The 19,836-nt window shown below is 32.6% G+C and overlaps 2 protein-coding genes across 4 annotated transcripts; both read right to left on the bottom strand.

The window, feature by feature from the left end:
* Positions 1-701: 701 nt before the first annotated feature.
* On the bottom strand, positions 702-14,565 carry LOC110999189. Of its 3 annotated transcripts, none has more exons than XM_022268129.2 (19): positions 14,348-14,565; positions 14,150-14,220; positions 13,490-13,515; positions 13,046-13,231; positions 12,698-12,825; positions 12,287-12,408; positions 11,268-11,612; positions 10,131-10,508; positions 9,403-9,522; positions 8,852-8,896; positions 7,676-8,269; positions 6,680-6,823; positions 6,065-6,251; positions 4,912-5,120; positions 3,985-4,130; positions 3,188-3,353; positions 2,723-2,918; positions 1,839-1,971; positions 702-1,302 (listed from the first exon to the last, which is right to left on the bottom strand). In XM_022268129.2, exons 1-19 carry the CDS (start codon positions 14,461-14,463, stop codon positions 1,168-1,170), a joined length of 3,447 nt encoding a protein of 1,148 aa, XP_022123821.2. In that variant the 5' UTR covers positions 14,464-14,565; the 3' UTR covers positions 702-1,167. The 3 variants fall into 3 exon arrangements, with proteins under 3 accessions (XP_022123821.2, XP_045488910.1, XP_022123822.2); XM_045632954.1 differs by having other exon boundaries at positions 10,137-10,508; XM_022268130.2 differs by lacking the exon at positions 9,403-9,522.
* Positions 14,566-17,082: 2,517 nt separating this feature from the next.
* LOC110999184 (transcriptional adapter 3) lies at positions 17,083-18,875 on the bottom strand. The gene has a single exon (XM_022268122.2). It carries the CDS (start codon positions 18,535-18,537, stop codon positions 17,161-17,163), a length of 1,377 nt encoding a protein of 458 aa, XP_022123814.1. The 5' UTR covers positions 18,538-18,875; the 3' UTR covers positions 17,083-17,160.
* Between the last annotated feature and the right edge of the window lie 961 nt (positions 18,876-19,836).

Raw genomic sequence — 19,836 nt, 5'->3', positions numbered from 1 at the left:
CGAATGCGATGCGATGATCCCATTTAACATTTGTTATATGTGTTAAAAGTTTTGTGTAAGTGTACTTACATATACCAAATAACTTAGCCAACTCCAACCATTGTTGATTTATTCTCATGAGTGAAAGAGAACAGATAATGTAGTAAAAATTCTGATTTTGTTTTCTGATATAAATTTTTCGACTTTAAAACTTAATTTTACGAAGTAGTATTTTCTGAAGGATAATATTATTGCTGATTTATTAGTAACAAACTTAATTAAATAAACTTTGTTTATAAGATCAATATTTATTGCTATTTAACTCTTAAAGTGATCTCTTCGCAACCATTTACCATTATCTATATTTAAAACTTCAACCAACAAACAGAATTCATAAAGAAATTATTATGCCACAGAATTAAAAGGAATATAGAATAATAACTGACTGGCATAATAACTAAAGTCGAGCCAGAAAGGCTCAATTATAACTTTGTTGGTATCTTGTTTTAATGTGGGTAGCAGATACTGATAGTGCGGCAAAGGTGACTTAAAAAAAACGCTCAGTCATCGAATCCACTGACTTCGAGACGCATAGCGCTATCTAGCTTTTTCAAATCAATTAAAATTAATCTTTAGGTTACTTGGTTTTCCTCGCACCGCCTCTTTGCAATTAGTTTATGTTAAAAAAAACTCTTACATAAAGTAATAAAAGACTTTTTAATTTAAATACATTTATTTAAAAATCATACAGTCAAATCACATTTTATCATAATTTAACAACTAAGGTAAAAAATCACTTTTTGTCTTCTGGATTCTTTTAGAGGGAATGTATGAGTTTAATAATTAAAATAACAGTCTTTTACGGTTAAAGCTTATAATAAGTACATTTAATCTTCAGGGTTTATATTAATACATAAATTAAACATAAAAAGAAAGCCTGGATAAGAACTATAGGCATTAATTACTTTAAAATATATTTCAATTGACACAGTTATAAATGGCTAACATATCTTAAGGTTAAAATTAATTACAAACATGTCGAGCCAAAATTGTTTCGCTGGGACTCAAACCTAGAACATGATAACTTAAGTACGTTAGACGAAACGAATTTAGTATAAAAATATAACATTCAGGTAGTTGAGTTTTTAAATTATTTCCAATTTATATTCTCTACAACGTCGATATAAATTATTCGCAAAGTGTATGATGTTCTAACATGGTGTCATCGCTAATAATAGTGGTATTGTCATCGACGAAGTCCTGTGGAACGTCAATTTGGGCTGTCAGCTCTTGTAGACCTTCAATTAGCTCATTCAGAGAAGCCTAGAAAATTAAATAACATCCCGATACATATAAAATTCTCGTTCCCATACTCCTACGAAACGGCTGGAACAATTCTTATTATGCATATTCAGTATGTTTGAGAATCAGCTACTATCTATCTTACTAACCCGTAAGTGATAAGGGGTGTCCACCCCAAAAATTTTTTTTTTTATTTGTATGAATTTTGTTGTTTTTATTGTTTTGTGATACAACATACAAAAATAAATACAGCCCCTAATTTTCACCCCAAGTTTTTTATTTTATACGTCTGGACCAAGGTTTTTTTGTTAGGCTAGTAGTAAATCAACCGACTGTGCCTGACTCATGTCTACTTTTTGATATAGACATTATATTTTCCATCGCGAGAGTTGACTGAATGTCGCAAACTAAAACTTACTAGGCCAACAGTGTTTTATACGTTGATCTAAAAATATATTCGTTTTTTTTTGGTGCCACAATTGTATGGCTATTCAAACATCAGAACGAAGCAAAAATGCAATAACCTCATAAGTAATATAAAAAACCTAATAAATTACCTTTGTCTCGCTGAAGTTTTCCAAATATTTATCCAAAGTCGGATCCTCTCCATCAAAAGGTTCCGCCAACACCTTCAAATGCTCCGGCAATAACGAAGTATCAAGTTGTCCGTTGTTTTCATCGCGAAGTATTCTGAAAATTAAATTGTTTATTTTTTTAAATATTCACATTAGCCTATTGCGTTTGAAGCCCTGGCTTCACCAATATACCTTTACTTTATTAAACTTTAATATACCGAGTACGAATAATATTTAGGGGATATAGGGGAGGGTTGGGCAGACGGGAGACATGGTTACCCTATGTTTTAAAAAAAAAATTTTTTTGGTTATTATGTTGGCAGGATAATTTATATACTGGCAACACTGTTCATTTATAGAATATCTGTAATTTCGTTCAGCTGCCAAACGCAGAGCGCAGTTTTTGATTACACGTCGGTCAATGTAAATATTTGCCTACCAGTGTCAAACTCGAAGAGGAGGCCTTTGATAGGCACATTGATGGTGAAAATATTTAAAATAGATACCGAAGCTTGAAGCATAGCGTATATTTCAAGACACATGAGAATAGAGCTTTAAATCAAAATATTCTAACACTGTTTCGTGAAATTAATCAATATAACAAGTCTGGCAGCATTTACTGCACGTGGTCCTTCGGGCCGGATTATTTATAACTGTAGCTTAAGTTACGTTTATTTTAATTTCTTAATTCAATTATGATATTAAGAAAACTATAACATTAATTAAAATTGTTATAAACTAGTAAATGTATTAGTGTACATACAAAGATTATAGACGGCAAACATAAAAATTTAAGATTTTTATGAAAAATATACGTTGAACTATAAATCCCTTTAGATTTTTTTTTATTAAACATTATGTCTTACTTGAGTATCCTCCGTCTAGTAAATTCCGGTCCGGTAAGTACAGTGAGTGTCGCCAGGGTTGTGGTTTCGACTGCACGGGCTCTCCGTTCGAGTCTCGGCCAATCCACCCGTAAAATTATGGAATGTTTTCCACGTTTCCCCATTATACGTCTTGCACCTTGTAATTCCGCGTTTGATGACAGACATCTGTATTGTACTGGAATTGAGAAAATAATGAATTTCTTATATAATAGGAAATTGTTTAAGTTCTAGTATTCCGTAATGCGGACAGACATATTTCTATATTTGTTTGATAAAAGTTCTTACATTTGGGGTAACAAGGGCCCAGTAAAGCATATACAAAGACAGCGTATATAATGTATTGTACACTTTAAAACCAAGAAATATTGTCCTAACATGACGACATTAAGTTTTTGCAGCACAAATATCAGCATTTATTATAAAAATATTTGAATCAATACTTACAGTTGAAATGCAAAGTAGCAGAAATAAAGGCCGGGACAGATGCGCGATTGTACAGAGTGAGTTCAATAGGCCGACGTAGTACGGCGCGAACTAACGCTGTCTCACCATACGTCACTAGGCCCGACCATCGAATCGGATCACCGCTTACGCATCCGTGAAGTTTGATCTATCAAAATAATTCATAAATATAAACTGACAACAAAACTTTGCGACTGGTGTATGCAGGGAAAAAGATGGTTGACAATGGTTTTAGTTTATATGGAGTCAGCAAGCCCCACATCTACCTTTCAGCATCAAGTCTTCACACACCTTGGGTCATGAAACAACATTTCCCCAAAAACGATAGGGTGTGTAAAATCGCTACTTTTAAAGCAGTAGTTGTATTTCTTTTCTTATGTCAAAATATTTTATACAAACACAATTTTTAACACAATACCACAACATGCAACGTATAGTAAATTACTTTAATTTAATTACGAAGTAATTTAAAAAAATAAATCAGTGGCGCTACAACTTCTTTAGGTCTTGGCTTCAGATTTCTGAAGCAATTGGTGCACAGCCCGGGATCGAACCTACGACCTCAGGTATGAGAGTCGCACGCTGAAGCCACTAGGCCAACTGCGAAGAAATTTTAGTCACATAAATTTTGTTTAAATCAAATATTTGCATTTATGTAGTCTGTGCGGAAAGAAAACCGTCATGGGATTCACTTCACGTCAAATGACGTCATTATAGTCCGACAGTCATAGACACAAAAAAAACGAAATAATAGCGCGAATAAAAATTATGTATATTACCTTTCTGGAAAGTTGAGTAGTTTTGTCCAAAATAAGATGAAGAGCGGCCACGTGTGGAGTGTTTGAAATGGGCGAGAAAACCACAGACAACGGACGACACTCGCAACTACCCAAAGACATCATGTATGTCCGAGATCCCGATGATTCTGGACATTATTTTTTGTTTTTAAATTGTTTGCCTTTGGTAATCACTATTTGGTTCGATTATTATTACTACATAACTTAAAGAGAAAGAATATCTGAATTTTAGGCTATATTTTGTATTTTTTACCAAGTTTTGATTCGTTAAAAATGGTATCCATGGTAACAAACAGTTCACGTTTTATATGAAAACGCAATAATAAATAATATATAGTATAATAATTGGAAAGACACACCGATAATATGTGAAAGGTTAGCTAATTCTATGGCGCATTAAGAAAAGGTATATAATAAATTTAACGGCATAAAATAGGAAATAATATAGATAGAAATTGTAAAAAAATACATTATTAACAGGTTGAAAACGCTATCTATTATTTTAAGACAAAATTATTCTTACCTAAATTGTGCAATCTATGCTTTGCATTTGACTACATGACACATTTCGGATTGCCACTTGGATTTGATATGTATGCAATTAAATGTTCGTAATCAAAACGAGTATTTTAGAGAAAAATATAAAAAATCAGATAATACTTTTTATAGTCAATTTGCCAATAAATAATGATTAATGAAGTGTGTATGCATAGATCTTTAGTAAATTATAATAAACTTTCTTCGCATTTATTATATATCATTCCTACAAGGAGCAAAATTAAAACCTGTTTTATAGAAAACATATCATATTATAATTTTCATGGTTTTGTCATAATAAGTTATTAAAAAATACATTGAAAAAATTAAAGCAATTACCGTAATTTCATAAAATGGTTAATACACACATACCTATAGAAAATCCTTCTCCGACAATATGACAGCGAATTTGCACTTTTTTATTGGTGGAGTTCTTCAAACTCAGCTCTTTCTTCCCGGCTTTGACCCATGAGATATTGTTTAAATTGGTCTTGATGGGAAATATTCTAACTTTTTCGGAACCACCGCTTATCAAGATGTGAGTCGTCGCGAGAGTTGTAACTTCTTCCAATATGAGGTAACTAAAAAAAATTATGATATTTAATACTAGCCAGGCGATTTCCTGCTCCTTACATAGTCCATTCAATATTCATTCTGGTTACACAGATGAATACACATTTTACAGAAAAAGTTAACGAAAACTATGTCCCTAATGTTTAAACACCAAAGTTTTTGATATCGTATCTAGAGTATAACTGACCATATCGTTATAAGCCAAAAACGGAGAAATAAAGAGAAGTGATATCATAAAACATGGACTATAGATAGTGTTTGTTACCATGGTAACTATTATTGAAATTGAAAAAAACCATCATACTATCCTTAACCACATTGATGAATTGAGTTTTATCTTTAAATTTATTTACACGTATAAAAACATGTATTTTTAGATCCCTTTTGATATTATTATTTATTTAAATAGTTAATATCAAGATTTCTATATATATAATAAGAAGAGGTTCCTGAGAAATTGCCTTTTCCATTACACTTCGGACAGTTTATAAATATAATTGTGAAAAATTATATATATTAAATATGAGTGTGTGCAATTTTTTATTCAAGTACCGTCTAAAATTAATAATATTAGCGCGTTTAACTATTCCTAAAGGGCATTAAAGATACATCAGAAAGAAAGACTAAAGTTAGGTCGGCTGATCGCGATGTGTACGGTATAGTATTCGTATATAATATATACGAATACTATATATTGTTTCTCAAGTAAAAATACATTTTTTCAAACATGTAATTATTAATTAATTCAATTTGTGGAACCTTTTACCCACTGAAGTATTTCCCAACCAATTCGACTTAGGGTCCTTCAAGAAAAGAGCGTACCAATTAAAAGGCCGGCAACGCACTCGCGAGCCCTCTTGAGAGTGTCCATGGGCGGCGGTATCACTTAACATCAGGTGAACCTCCTGCCCGTTTGCCCCTGTTCTATAAAAAAAATATATAAAATGCTTACCCTTCATAAACCACTTCAGGTGGTCCCGTATAAACAACTTGAAGCACTCTAGTAGAAGCCGGTCTTAGCTCAAACTTTCCCGGAGACACTTTGAAAGGAATTGTTTCTTCAACAGAAGTACTCTTGAACTTCACAAGCCATACACCTGTCAACGACCCTATATTCGTTACTGTTATAGGGGTCGGTTCTGAAATTGATATTAAAATTAATTAACTGTTTAATTATTATTAAAAGACTAATCGTTATCCGAGTCGTTTAATAAATATTGTACAATATTCTGTATGCTTCTAATTTAACACCTCCGAAATGGCTCGATCGATTTTCGTAAATTTTTGTGTGCATATTAGGTCTGCAAATCGGACATCTAATTTATTTTTTGTTTTTTTTTTTATGATACAGCATACAAAAATACATACAACCCTTTATTTTCAACCCTCTACGAGCAACCCCTATTTTTTTATTTTGGGAGATAGTTATTCTTATTGTACTAAAAAATAGTATAGAAATAATATACATGGCAAAACAACGTTTGCTGGGTCAGCTATAAAGCGGGTTTACCAGAAGCGTATAAAAAATAAATAAGTTTTTAACTAAATAAATAAAAAATAAACTTACCGGCAGCAATTTGGACTTTACCAGATGACTTCACTTCGAGTTGCGCAGTGCCAACAGTTCCAATTAAATCCACTTTATTTAGGACAGTGTTCACACCGGTTAGGTTAATATTTAAAACGCCGGTGAACGTTGCCATTTTGCCCTCTGTAAACCAATGTTTAATATAAATAACTTAACCAATAAATATACTAAGGGCCTGTTTCACAATGTATGGATAAAGTGCCAAATAGCTATGCAACACATAAATTATTCGAAAGATAAAAGTTCCAAATAAGATACTTCGCATTTCATGACGTATAGCGCTATCTGTCGTGAAACGCAAAAATACTGTTTATCCTACCAATAAGTAATAAATAGCTTATTTGGAACTTATCCGGACATTGTGAAACAGGCCCTTAATGATTATCTTATGACGTGTCTTGTCTATACACGTCATAAATACGAAAAATTTAAAAATCATCTATTATAAATTTAAAACATTCTCTCAACCTGAACACACACATATTAATCGGTCCCTCCGTTAAGGTGCTTCATTACAAACACAAACACAGAAAGTTTAGAGTTTGTTTCACAATGTCCGGATAAGTTCCAAATAAGCTATTTATTACTTATTGGTAGGTTGTTTTTCTTTAATTTACTCGTTCTATATACTAATCTATACTAATATAGGAAAGATTTGTATGTAAGTGTGATTGTACCTAAATGGCTCAAAAAGTACTGGACCGATTTTAAAAATTCTTTCACCATTGGAATGCTAAATTATCACTGATTAATATAGGCTATTTTAATTGCAAGAAAAAAAATAAAGTACCATACTAAAACTACAATAATGTTACCCCAGGTGTAAAAATATGCCCCTTTCATCGCATGCGCTTCGAAAACTATTCTGATGATGATGATAGAAAAAAATGTTCCACAATATTAAACATATCAATATCTACAATAAAAAAATATATATACTGTGATGGGCCGCTAGTTTTACATAAATCAACTCACCTATATCCAAATCCGTTAACTGTGGCGCCTTAAATATGACCGTAACTTTAATCGCATTGCCCGCACTCAGCCTACAAAACTTCCTTGCAACCTCCGATTTACCCTGGACCAAATTAGACTCCATCAACACCTTACTCATCTCGCTCTTCTTAATCTCCTGTACGTTCACTATCGCAAACAGATCTGAGGCAACTGTCATGTCCAAATCCAACTCTCCAGGACAATCGCTGACAATAACAAAATACTTTGTTATATGCGATTTCTCTTGTATAATTGGAAATATAACTTTGTTCATTCCCTCTCGCGATATTGCTTGTATCGAAGGTAGTTTAACATCAATTTCGACAGCATCTTTCTCTTCGCAAATCGCATCCTTCGAAGTATCCTTCAAATGCATGGAGAATGGTAATATTTGCTTCATTTCCTTGTTGCATGTGATATTGAATGTGAATTTTTCGTTCTTTCCAGGGGATAGGAGGAAAGGCTGTCGCGGTAGTTCAATGGTTATATCTTTGACTGTGTTCGGTTCGAATCTTGCGGTCAGCCAGCTGTCCACGCGTGTCGTTATGTTTATAGTTACAGGTGTACTAATACCTGAATGAAAATAGTTTTTTACAAAGAATTTTGATGTACTAGGAAAATCTAAGTTACATAAAAATCTATTTAAAACTAGCAGTTTTTGTTATATTAGATAGTATTAAACTATTCAAGGGAAATGGTAGGAGAACTTATGTGAAAGGTTGGTACTATAAACACAGCGCCATCTGTTAGAATTGTATCAAATAATTTGCAATAAAATAAAATTGCGACTATAATTAAAGATCTAAGCTTTCCTATCTCTTAAGTTGGACTAGACTGCTCACGGTGTGCCAATTTAATTTAAAATCGGTTAAGTAGTTTAGGAGTCCATCGCGGACAAACATAGTATGTGAATACGGTGAAGGAAACCGGCATGCCGGCCCAAAAATTTTGGTGTGTGTCAGACACAGACGACTGATCACCAAACTGCCTATTACAAACACAAATCATCATAAAACAGAAATCGGACTTAAAAGATTGAAGTAGTGGTTGATTTATGTGATATGATATGAGACAATGATTTATAATAAATATATATTGAATAGCTTTTTGTACAACATATATATACGTATACTTAAAATATAGTTGAAAACTTACCTACGTATCCTTGAACAGGCATCGCCACGATGTCGATCCATTGAGCTGAAAATAATTTTAAGTCTTACAAACTGACTAAATAAATACATGTATAAAAAGAACAGCATCAATAGACTCTAATATGATTTTATCATTTTGGTGTCAATTACCATTAATATTATAGTTTTAGACTTCTGTGGACACCCAAGTCCACAATTAAAATCATATCTCAAGTCATAATCTCGTCTTGAATGCCTTCAAATGTCAAACTTCTCATAGAGAATAAATGGTTTGACAGCTCTTGAAACTACAAGTTTGATTGACATTCTACAAGGCCTCAAACTCTGACACCAATATGTCAAAAAGTTAACGGCTAGGCTGTTAATTGAACGGCTAATTAAGGTAATTGGCTGCGACATACACACAATAAGATCAAGTGTATTACTAAAACTAAAAGCATAAATTGACCCTTAACCCAGTGCTTAAAAAACGTGGACTATAGATATGTGTTAATAATAACAGATGCACATTTTATTATTAAGCCGTGTTAGTCCCATGCAGAGCCCACAAACCTTTTGCAAAGCGTTCTTCATTGTAACGTTTCAGTTGTATCACATCTTGCCAATCAACTGAGTGTTCTAACTCTTTATAAACGACATTTGGGGAAGGAATGTGAGATGTATTAGCCTCGCCTGAAAATAACTACTTTTACAAACAGACGCATATAAAAAAATAAGTGAAAATCTTTGATTCATGATAATACTCTTATGAAAAATGATATATTTGTTTTAATATATAGGGCTGAATTTCATACTTAATGTGATTAAACTAAAATACTTATTAATATATAACAGATAAATATATAACGATATATATATATGTGTAGGAGTAATGACATTACTGTCAGCTACTATTGTCATTGGGTCAAAGATAATAAATAAACAACGTCAAAGTAAAATTTCTAACCGGTTACTAGTTATTTATTTGATTTGCTAAAATCGCTAGATCTTTAAATTAACAAATTATTTATAAATCTATAACTAACGGTTTTGATGTGACTTTGACGTTGTCAATTGAGTTCTGACATGACAATGGCAGCTGACAGTTACAACATTGCTCCGACATATACATATAATTACAATCCTAGTGTAATCAAAAAAATTGCTATGCATGTGTTATCTACATTATTCTATTATATGCGAAGAGAAGAGAAGAAAGATAATTGCAGAAGATAATAAAGCTAAAGAAAATATACAAATGTCGAAACCAAAAATGTAAATTAGAAATTGAAAATACTCACTATCACCTTTACTGGAATGAAGTGGACTGTTCGATGTTTTGAAACTTTTATTCTCCTGTACAGTGGTTCGGGTTGACTGACTGGAAGGAGATTTCGATTTCACCGATGCCTTACTTCGGTTCTCATTCTCCATAGTCAAGGAATCCTTTGTTACAACTACATCTGGTACTCTTTCAGATATTTTTAAATTATCCAACGAGATCACAGTGCTTAGTGTGCCAGAGGAGCTAGCAGTGTTCATCTTTTTTGTATCTTTCAACTTCGTGACATACATATCTTGATCTATATTCATATGAAGCTCTGATAACGGTTTTTTATTTGGTTTCACTTGATTTACTTGAATTATATCTGACACTTTACAAATAGTTGACTGTCGGTCTGAAATCAATGTGGTAAAGTAACATTTAACTCATCATTTTTTTTTAACTAAGGTTGCCTGGAAGAGATCGCTTGTTAGCGATAAGGCTATCGGTTGCATCCCTTGTAATTTTTATTTATTGTGTTATTTGTGTTTCTTTGCAACCAAGTGTGAATAAATAAATAAATTATTCCTCTAAAAAAAGGTTTTTAAAAATGTTGCTTGGCAAAATATTACCAATTTAGAAAGATGTAGTGTAAGTGAATTTATAGAGTACCCGTTTGTCGAAAATTTATTGGACTTTGTCAAACCGTTGGATAAATTTTTTATTTAAAAAAGGGCCACCAACGGGTTCACCTCGCATTGCCAGGCGGCTTGCTAAAAGACTAATATAAAATAGAGTCATGTTAATAAAATGTATTTATTTATTAACACTTCATTCGAGCGATTTCTTCCAGTCAACCACTGTGAGTAAAGGAAAAAAAACTTATTAAATTACACAAGGTAGGCAAGAAGGAAAAAAACATACTTAACAGGAACAAAAAAATTAAACAAATAAACTAAACTGATATAGGATACATAAAAAAAAAATAGAAAGTAAAAAGTGCATCTTGTTATAACCACACATTTATTTTTAAATATAACCTGATGTATTTAATAAAATGCGATATTCTTTTGTTAATTTTCGTGCGCAAATTGGTCAATTAATAAAATATTGCTATAGACGCAAACCTTTAAGCATTAAGCAAAACGGTTTGTTATATTAAAAATAAACTTACTCAAAAAATCAGCAATCTTGGACACACTAATAGATTCATCTGGCGACGTCTCTGTATCCTCGTGCACTAATCGGTATGAAGATTTCAAATTATTCAACATAATATCCGTAGGTGTTATTTTCTTCTGACCCTTTAAGGATGGTGTGGCAGAATAATTCGGGCCATGTTGGAAATAATTCCCCATTTCACTCATAACTGATATTTCTGGTTCAAAGCCGGCTACATCACTTGGCTTTATCAAAGCAGTGGGTTTTGGTTGTCTCACTGGCACTTTGTCTAAAGTTTGATCAATATTGTATGTATTGTGGTGTCTCTTCGGTGTTTCTATTGGTTTGTGAGACGATACTGAAATTGAATATATAACATTTTTTGCATATAAATCGTATTAAACAAGTACTTTTAGAAAAATAAACCCACATTAAATATCTAGGAACTAAAAAAGAAAGGATGTTTACTAATAAATAACTTTACTTTTACAATTTTGATGAAACTTCAAGTTTCTCAAGTTGGAATACAAAATAGTACTTAGTTAATAATTACCAATAGTTATGTCTTATTTAAATAACTTATTTTTAAATTTATATTAAATAAATCATTAATTAATTCTAGTACATTTGTTTTAATTACTATAATATTATAGTGATTAATGTTGACGCATCAGTGGACGGAGAAATTATGACCAATTTGTGTTTCTCTGTCAAATAAATTTGTATATTGCTTTTTAAATAAATGAATAAATAAAAAAATTATAATTTACATAATTTCATCATATAGACAGAGTACAATCTAGTCTTAAGTCATTTTATTGTAAACAAATATATAAAAAAGTATATAGTTACAAGAAATTATCATGTTTGCGTCCTATCATTGCAATAACAGGTAACAAGAAAGAAATTGCTTGTATTTGCATTTACATTTGACGAATTTATTAACCGTATAATGTACCTTCCTAATCATATTATTTAGTGTAAATATTTCATTTCAATTATCTACATTTTCATACTATTAAAATTATTTACCTTCAGAAATGCTTGGCCTCATGTACCTGTCCGGACTATCTGCGTTTCCAAGGATTTCAGAGAAATTAGGACACTTCTGTTTAAAATACACTTCTCTCTCGGACATATTGAAATTGCTTACCCTGAAAACGTTTAGAAACAACAATTATGTTTCTAATCTTTTTTGTTGTTGTAAACATATTAATGCAAAACACAATCCAAGCTATGATATCAACCTTAAAATACTGGTTTGTTATATTGGCTGTTCTTAAATCAACAGCATGTTGTTAATAAGAATGTATATAATATATTATTGCTTCAATGAAATTGAAAACAAACTATTGTTTTAATTTGCTATAAATATTTCTTTAATTTCTTATAAGAGATGAGAGATGATTTATACGAGATTTATTTTAAAAATAAGAAACTTACATGCTTGCATCTTGTAGATTCACCATACTTTGGGGCATATCTTTAAGTAACTCAGAAGTTGTTGTTGCGTCTAGGGGTGAATTGAATTTTTCCTTAATCAATTGGTTTTCATCTGCACTTAGATCTACCTGTAATATTGATGTCATTAAAAAATTTCACGGATATTCATATGTATGATTATTTGTGGAAGTTGGGCATAGTAACGGTTTTATATAAATTGTTTAATTATTTTGGGTTGGCTAAGAATACAGATCACTGTAATAGATGCAGAATGGTGTGCTTTCCAATGCACTAGCATTAGTCAAGATTGTTTTAAAAAATATAACCTGCTGTAAATTAAATACTCACATTATACTTTGATGAAAAGCTTGCAACAGAGTGCCTAATAAGTTTGGAAACCTCTTGGGTCTGTCTTTCCATGTGGCTTGTCAAGCTTTCCAAAGCAACAGAATGGCGACCAGTACTTTCAAATGCTTCATTGTGATCAACTGCTTCTGTGGACCTGCCAGTCATTTCACCTGGATTGAATGCTGTCTGAAATCATAGAAATTTTATTTAAGTTAAAGAGGACTAGACATGATTACAAAACTAGAAAAAAAAAACATAGTTTTTAACACTTACATCATAGATGTCTTTGAAACATTTAATAAATAAGCACCATATCTTAAGGGATAAAATATTTAAGTAGATATAAACATTTTGGAAAAAATTGGGCCTTTTTGTTCTTAAAAATTAGAGAATATTTAATCAATTCCATACTTGTAAAATTTTACTTTACTTTACATTACTTACAGAAAGTGTGCTTGTTTCACCAAAGCCTGAAAATATAAAATATCATTAAATTCTTAAATTCATAAAAAACGAAAACAGTTTTGATAAAAAACTAATTAAACTGTATGCTTTTATCTCAGTTTTAATAATACTGATTAAGGTTTACAATTATACAATACCTCAATTTTGAGGTCGGGGGATACTAATCACCCCCAACCAATTTCAAGTACCAGAAACAGTTATTTCAATATAATAATTAAAAAAAAACAAAACACACATAATACCTAACATTAACCGGGCCCATCGTCCACAATGTCATCCACATAAGCCGGTCGTATACCAAGCAAAATTCACCAAGTTTAAAAAATTCATATAAAATCACGCACATTCACGAGAAAACAAAAGAAATGTAAAAAATTAACGGCTTTTTAACGAATAATCCGCTAACTAACACTAACGCACTGTTCTGGCGGATCGTTTACAAATTTCTAATATTGCACAAAATATCAAAAAAAAATTTTAATTACTTTCAATTACAACTCAAGCAGCATAAATTAAACCAAATCTCACGGAGATTTTCGAATCAAGGTCACCCGAGACTCCTACATACTCAGTATAATCAGATTCAAGGTATTGAATTAAAACCCAACCCATAATACTTGTTATAAAATATAAGCTTACCTCTTAATCGTTCCAAATCCAAAATACCGGAAGACGACTCTCCAGTGTATGGGGATGGGTTTTGAAGGTTTCTAAAAACCAATACAAACTAAAGATAGGTATTCAATCAATTTACATTAAAATAATGTAACGATTGAATTTAAAGGAAGAGTGATAATATTTCGGACATAAAGTATCCTTTATCTTTTTTTATCTTACCTATTAATTTCATCGTCATAGTTTAGAAGTGTCCTAGGTTCATTAAATGATCTATCTTCTGCCATATGAAGTAATCGTAGTATTTTACTGGGTGTTAAATAATTATTTTTATCCATTTTGCCAAGAGGTTTAATAATCACATTCACTTGAATGAAAAAGGAATAAGATAATTTTAATATGTGTACAAAATAAAGAGCACCTGGATCTGTTGTTTTACTTGGTCGTTATAATTTAAACTTTGAATCCGAGTTGATGGATGCTCATTGTCATTTGATAACTGCCAAATATGACAATTGATAATTAGACAAAAAAAACATTATATTTTTACAGCTGTTTTATGTTTTAATTTTATTTTTTTAAATAGTATTGTCGTAATAGAAACTTTTTCATCTTTACTCTATTTCAATAAAAAATCGTAGTAGACATTGTCAATAAGCCACTAATTAGTCATGTCCTTATCAGAGGACAGGGACCGTCCAACGGGCAACGTCGAGTATGTATTGTGACACAAAACTCCCGGGTAAATATGAAACTCTGGGAAAGACGAACTGGTCCTGTGGACGCCCCAGGTATCTCGGAATCCAGGACCGAGACCAAGGAGTGAATTTATTCTGGAAAGAATTGTGTGTGTGATAGGGGATGAAATTTTGACTTCATCTAATACCCGCCGCCCCCCAGCTATGGATCCAGATATCTATGGCGAAACTATAAAGGAACTTCAGGAGTGAAGATTCTTTTGGTGACAGTTCAAAGATCTCTTAATCGTCAGATTGACCCTATAGCCCTCGAAAGTGGAAATACTAACTAATAATATTACAGTATACGCCAATTAATTACCGCCTTACCCGCTCTACGCCCTTGACTTGCGAACTGGTTGTAAATGTAAATTTACGATTAATTTAATTTGTTTTTCTTGACGTCCATACGTGTACAAGTTTACCTATATGAATAAAGATATTTTGATTTGATTTGAATTATAAATTTAAAAATGTGTAAAGGTTGCAAACTATTTCGACCCTTCTTGTATTTCATGGCCATCGTAAATAAGACGTTAGCGTTCTCCAGTCTCTACTGTTCTCGACTGACGTATTTATCTCGGTCATTAAAAGTATAGTTCTAATCTTCTTGAAACTCAAGTCAAAAGTCAAAGGTATGTAGTAATTAAGTAGAAATTAATTGAGTGAGCTTTAACTTATAGGAGTTATGGTTTAATGGAGCAGTTAGAAAGATAAAGAAAGACTTCAGAAATGTTTTGTGAGAATTTTTTTATGATTATAGAAACGACTGTACGCCTCTGAGTGTCTTCAATTGAATATAAAATATTATTTTAATATTATGTTAAATTTTACTTATGTACCAAGGTACAAAATTAAACGCGACTAAAATTAAAAGCGATTACGCCTGATGCGGTGGCGCGAGCTTTTAAGTAAGTATGTATTTATTAAAACGCATCGGATAATCATCGGTATACTTAAGACGTACCTTAATTACAAATTCAAACATATGCGTATATTATATTGGTATATGTTTATAAGTAATGGATTTTTTAGGAAAGTATTATGACTAGATTATCTCATTCGTCAGAGATCTTTATGAAACTTTTGTCAGATAAACCTTTGTTATCGCTGGAACCGTAAAGTAATTGCATCTTAAGTTTATACCACTCTTCGCTATGCTTCTTAAATTTAATACGGTTTCATTTATCGATATATGTTAATCAGCCATCGACGTAGATACAAGCGTCTAATCACGAAGCAGCGATACGAGTTTTGCATTTTTTGTGTGTCAATACCCCTTTCCATTTGGTTTAAGTCAGATAAAATAGAAGGAAACCAACATTTTTGAAGTTATACTTCTTTTGGCGCGATGGAGAAAAAAGATGAGAGTGAATTTTTACGATGCGCGCGTACACCGACACCTGAATTCTACGTCGTAACGTTAGTTCAATGTGGCATGAAAAAACTGTTCAAGTTGCATATTGTAGTATTTTTATATTTATAACACGTGTTTCTTAAGGCAGTGTCCACATCTCGCGATGTTCGTTTGTTCTTACTGTAATCTGGAACACTGGTACTTATTCAGTACCAAATTGGTATAATTTTGGCTCCGTAAAACTAATTTAGTTTTTTTTTTATATCCTTTCAGTCTGGTACCTACTTTTTGGTACATTTTAAAACTTTCAACAACATATTCATATATTTTTGGGTTAGTTGGGAAAAACTAATTTCCATCGTTCGTATTTCGTTCACATGATTTTATCTTTGACTGATGTTTACCGCTTCTGTATCATTTTCTATCTTTCTAACGGTTAATGCTTACAAAACCGCAATTCGTGAATTAGCTACATATCAGCTACGCTACATGGTCTACGACGCGGGGAATTACTGAAACTTAAAAATGACCCCTAGCAATAAGTATAAACGGGACAAATTATAAAGCACTGTCGTCCGACATCTTCGAAAGTACTGAGTCGGTAAATTTTATTACATTATTTCAACACAATAACATTACTTTCTAAAATAAAATAGTTTTGTTTATAATTAATTTTATATACTTGTTAACCTTAAATGCTGAGTGTTTTTGTATTATTATATTGTGAACAAATAGCTAAATAAATATATTATATATTTTATAAATTGTAAATTTAAAAACTAGCATAGGGGGAATACCATTGAGATGACATGAATTAACAAGCAAAATAAGCTTTTTCAGCATGTAGGAAAAAAAACTCTGAATCTAGTTTTAACATGCATTTATTTTGATATTTCAATTTATTTGAGACAAGTAAGTGTAAGTCAATGTTACACATAAGATTAACTTGAGTTGGGTCCTGTTAATGGCAAAGCATTTATTTCTTTGTTAAGTCTTATCTGCTCATTGATAGCCCTCCAGGCATCTTCTTTTTCTTTTTTTGTAATTGGTCTTTTCTTTTGCTTGGCTGCTACCATTTTCTTATAAATATCAATACATTCCATATCAACTTGATCTAATTGCTTTTTCAAATTGAGTCTTATCATCTCCTGTTTGCATAATCCAATTAAATTTTTTAAATTTCTGCAATTTTCTTTACGTACAGCTGTTAATTCGGTTTGACACTTCTTTATTTCCGCTAATATTTCATCATCAGCTGGGTTAGTTAATGGAGGTAGATCTTCAGGGTCTAAAATACCTTGTTCTACTAGCTCCTTTCTCAAACATTTTTCTAATGTCAATGAGTTTTTATAACTATTCTTAGTGGTGGTGGATTGTTTAATTTTCATATCTGGCATATCATATGTCATAACATTTTCTTCCATGAGTGCAGAGACTAACCTCTGTGTTAGAGGCCCTGTGATCATATTTTCAGAAGACTTTTCAAGTTTCTTTCTAATGTTAGATACATCAGGAAATTTTTTATTTGGATTTGAGGCATTTTGGTCTTCTGATATATGTTCATCTGCCCATACTTCAGAGTAGTGTCTTCCAAGAGGTGGTATTGGTGGCAATGTGGTATTACTACTTTGAACAAGAAGTGATTCTAAAAATTTCATATCATCCATTGTTACTGGTGCACAGAATGGATCTACTGAGTTCCAGAATTTGTATGGAATATTGTTTTTTGGTAATGCAAGCTGTGAAATTTCCAATTTAACTGAGTTGTCAGAATTCCCAGCTGGATCATTTGAGTATCCTTGAGAAGCTCCTGATGCATTATAATTTTTGAATTTAGGTATTTTGGGTTGGTTTGACAACTTAGCATAGTCCTTTGTTTTAGCAAATTTGTCATCTGGAAATTTTCTCTTGCCTGGATATTGTAATTGTTTTCCAGCAGATTTACTCTTTTTTTCTCTCTTTGATTCATTTGTATCAATACTCTCAATCTCACCTTGAAAATATCTAATCCTCAGTGCAGTGTTACAAAGCAGCGACTCAAGCTCTAGTTGTAAAGCATCTAATTCATCCATTCCAATGGGCTCGTCTGCTGACCTAGCTGCAATTGCTGTTAACCTTGGCAGAACAATAGAGTTATCCTGCTGTCTTATATAAGGTATTGGACATATTTCAGCTCTAGTTTTACCAACAGAAATAGATCCTAGAACTTTAGGAGGTTTACTGTAAGGCGACAACCCAGGACTAGCCGGTTTACCATTATCGTGACTTTTACTGGCTAATCTTCCTTTACTATTATGATGCATTCTTTTACCTAACATTTTGTTAACTATTTACCCGCGTAAATATTTCGATGAAATACACAAATTATCAAGTCAATTTGACAAACGAAATAATGCAAACTTTGCGATTCTCACAATTTATATCATACACACATTCATAAAATAGCGTAAATTAATAATAGTAACTAAGAAATTAAATTACTTATTTACATAGAATATACTTCTTAAATTAATCACTTTACAAAATGATATTCGTAAAAAAACAAAATGGTGTCACTGCGTCAGTCCGCAGTCGTACAGAAATACAGATTGATACAGATACGGTAAGTTAGTACTCAGTCGACACTCGACACTATATTCGGATCACTTGCACACAACACATCTATGAACCACAGCCTTTAGCCGGGTTTCCACCGCGAGCGGAACGGACCCATTAAGGACTCGGTCTAACTCGCAAGCGTAAACTGCATACTTGTATTCCCACCAACAAATAGTCGGGCGGAAAGGACTGAGCGAGCAGAAAGAGTTGAAAGGAACTCGCTCAGTTCTAGGGAGCGGGGCGGAGTAATTACGGAGTCCGTTCAACTCGCAGTGACAAATTACATAGTAGCGTTTCCACACAGAAAGTGCTGAGCGGGACGGATCGAACGAGTAAAAAGTGATGGAAACGAGTCCGCTGTGACAAGGTCTCGCCGACTAGTTTGAAACGGACTCGCTCGCGGTTTCCATCACCCGAAATTGTTCTCTACTAAGTACTAACCCTGTAATAGTTATTAAATTTTTCCCCTTTCAATGTTCTTTCTCGAATGTGCTGGCATAACCAAAATCTCGCGTCTTCCACGTTTTTTTCTATGCTTAAGATAATATGTACTTTTTCTTTCTGTATACATAATCACTGTCTTCACTTGATCCCGTGTCACTCGACAACATCGCAAATTCGCAACAAAACACTACCGCACGATCAAAACTCCAACTGAACTCGCTCTCTGTGTAAACTGATTGTTCATTTTCCATTTCTCATTTTTCGTTCAGCTCGCTCCGCTGATTCCTCTCTCTCATTTTCCTTTTGCAGTAGAAATCAACAGACAAATCTCTTTGTTGGTGGAAATGTAAACCTATTTCATATAAAAGGCGTCCGTCCCGCCTAACCATTTCCCACTCATTACCCTTTCGCGGTGGAAACCCGGCTTTTTTGTCCGCATCCCGCCACGCGATTAGCCGATAAAGAGAGGATCCCGCTACTTTTAGATCAGAGGAAGCGAATATTTTCCATCCACAAAGTAGCCGGCTGCTGTTGTCTAAAGTTGATGAAGCCAATTGACTAAATAATATGCCAAG

Source organism: Pieris rapae, chromosome 21 (genome assembly GCF_905147795.1).
Source record: "Pieris rapae chromosome 21, ilPieRapa1.1, whole genome shotgun sequence".
Classification (NCBI taxonomy): Eukaryota; Metazoa; Arthropoda; class Insecta; order Lepidoptera; family Pieridae; genus Pieris; species Pieris rapae.
The sequence above is the reverse complement of the archived record's forward strand: the minus strand, read 5'-3'. Positions and strand labels throughout refer to the sequence as shown.

What these genes read in the sequence shown, in the direction of transcription:
- LOC110999189 (XM_022268129.2), bottom strand. Translation starts at nt 14,463, where the DNA reads ATGGATAAAAATAATTATTTAACACCCAGTAAAATACTACGATTACTT. An exon ending in GCCTGTTCAAGGATACGTAG is followed by an intron (nt 8,270 to 8,851) that starts GTAAGTTTTCAA and finishes ATTTTCATTCAG; the next exon opens with GTATTAGTACACCTGTAACT. An exon ending in TGCTACTTTGCATTTCAACT is followed by an intron (nt 2,919 to 3,187) that starts GTAAGTATTGAT and finishes TCTCAATTCCAG; the next exon opens with TACAATACAGATGTCTGTCA.
- LOC110999184 (XM_022268122.2), bottom strand. Translation starts at nt 18,537, where the DNA reads ATGTTAGGTAAAAGAATGCATCATAATAGTAAAGGAAGATTAGCCAGT.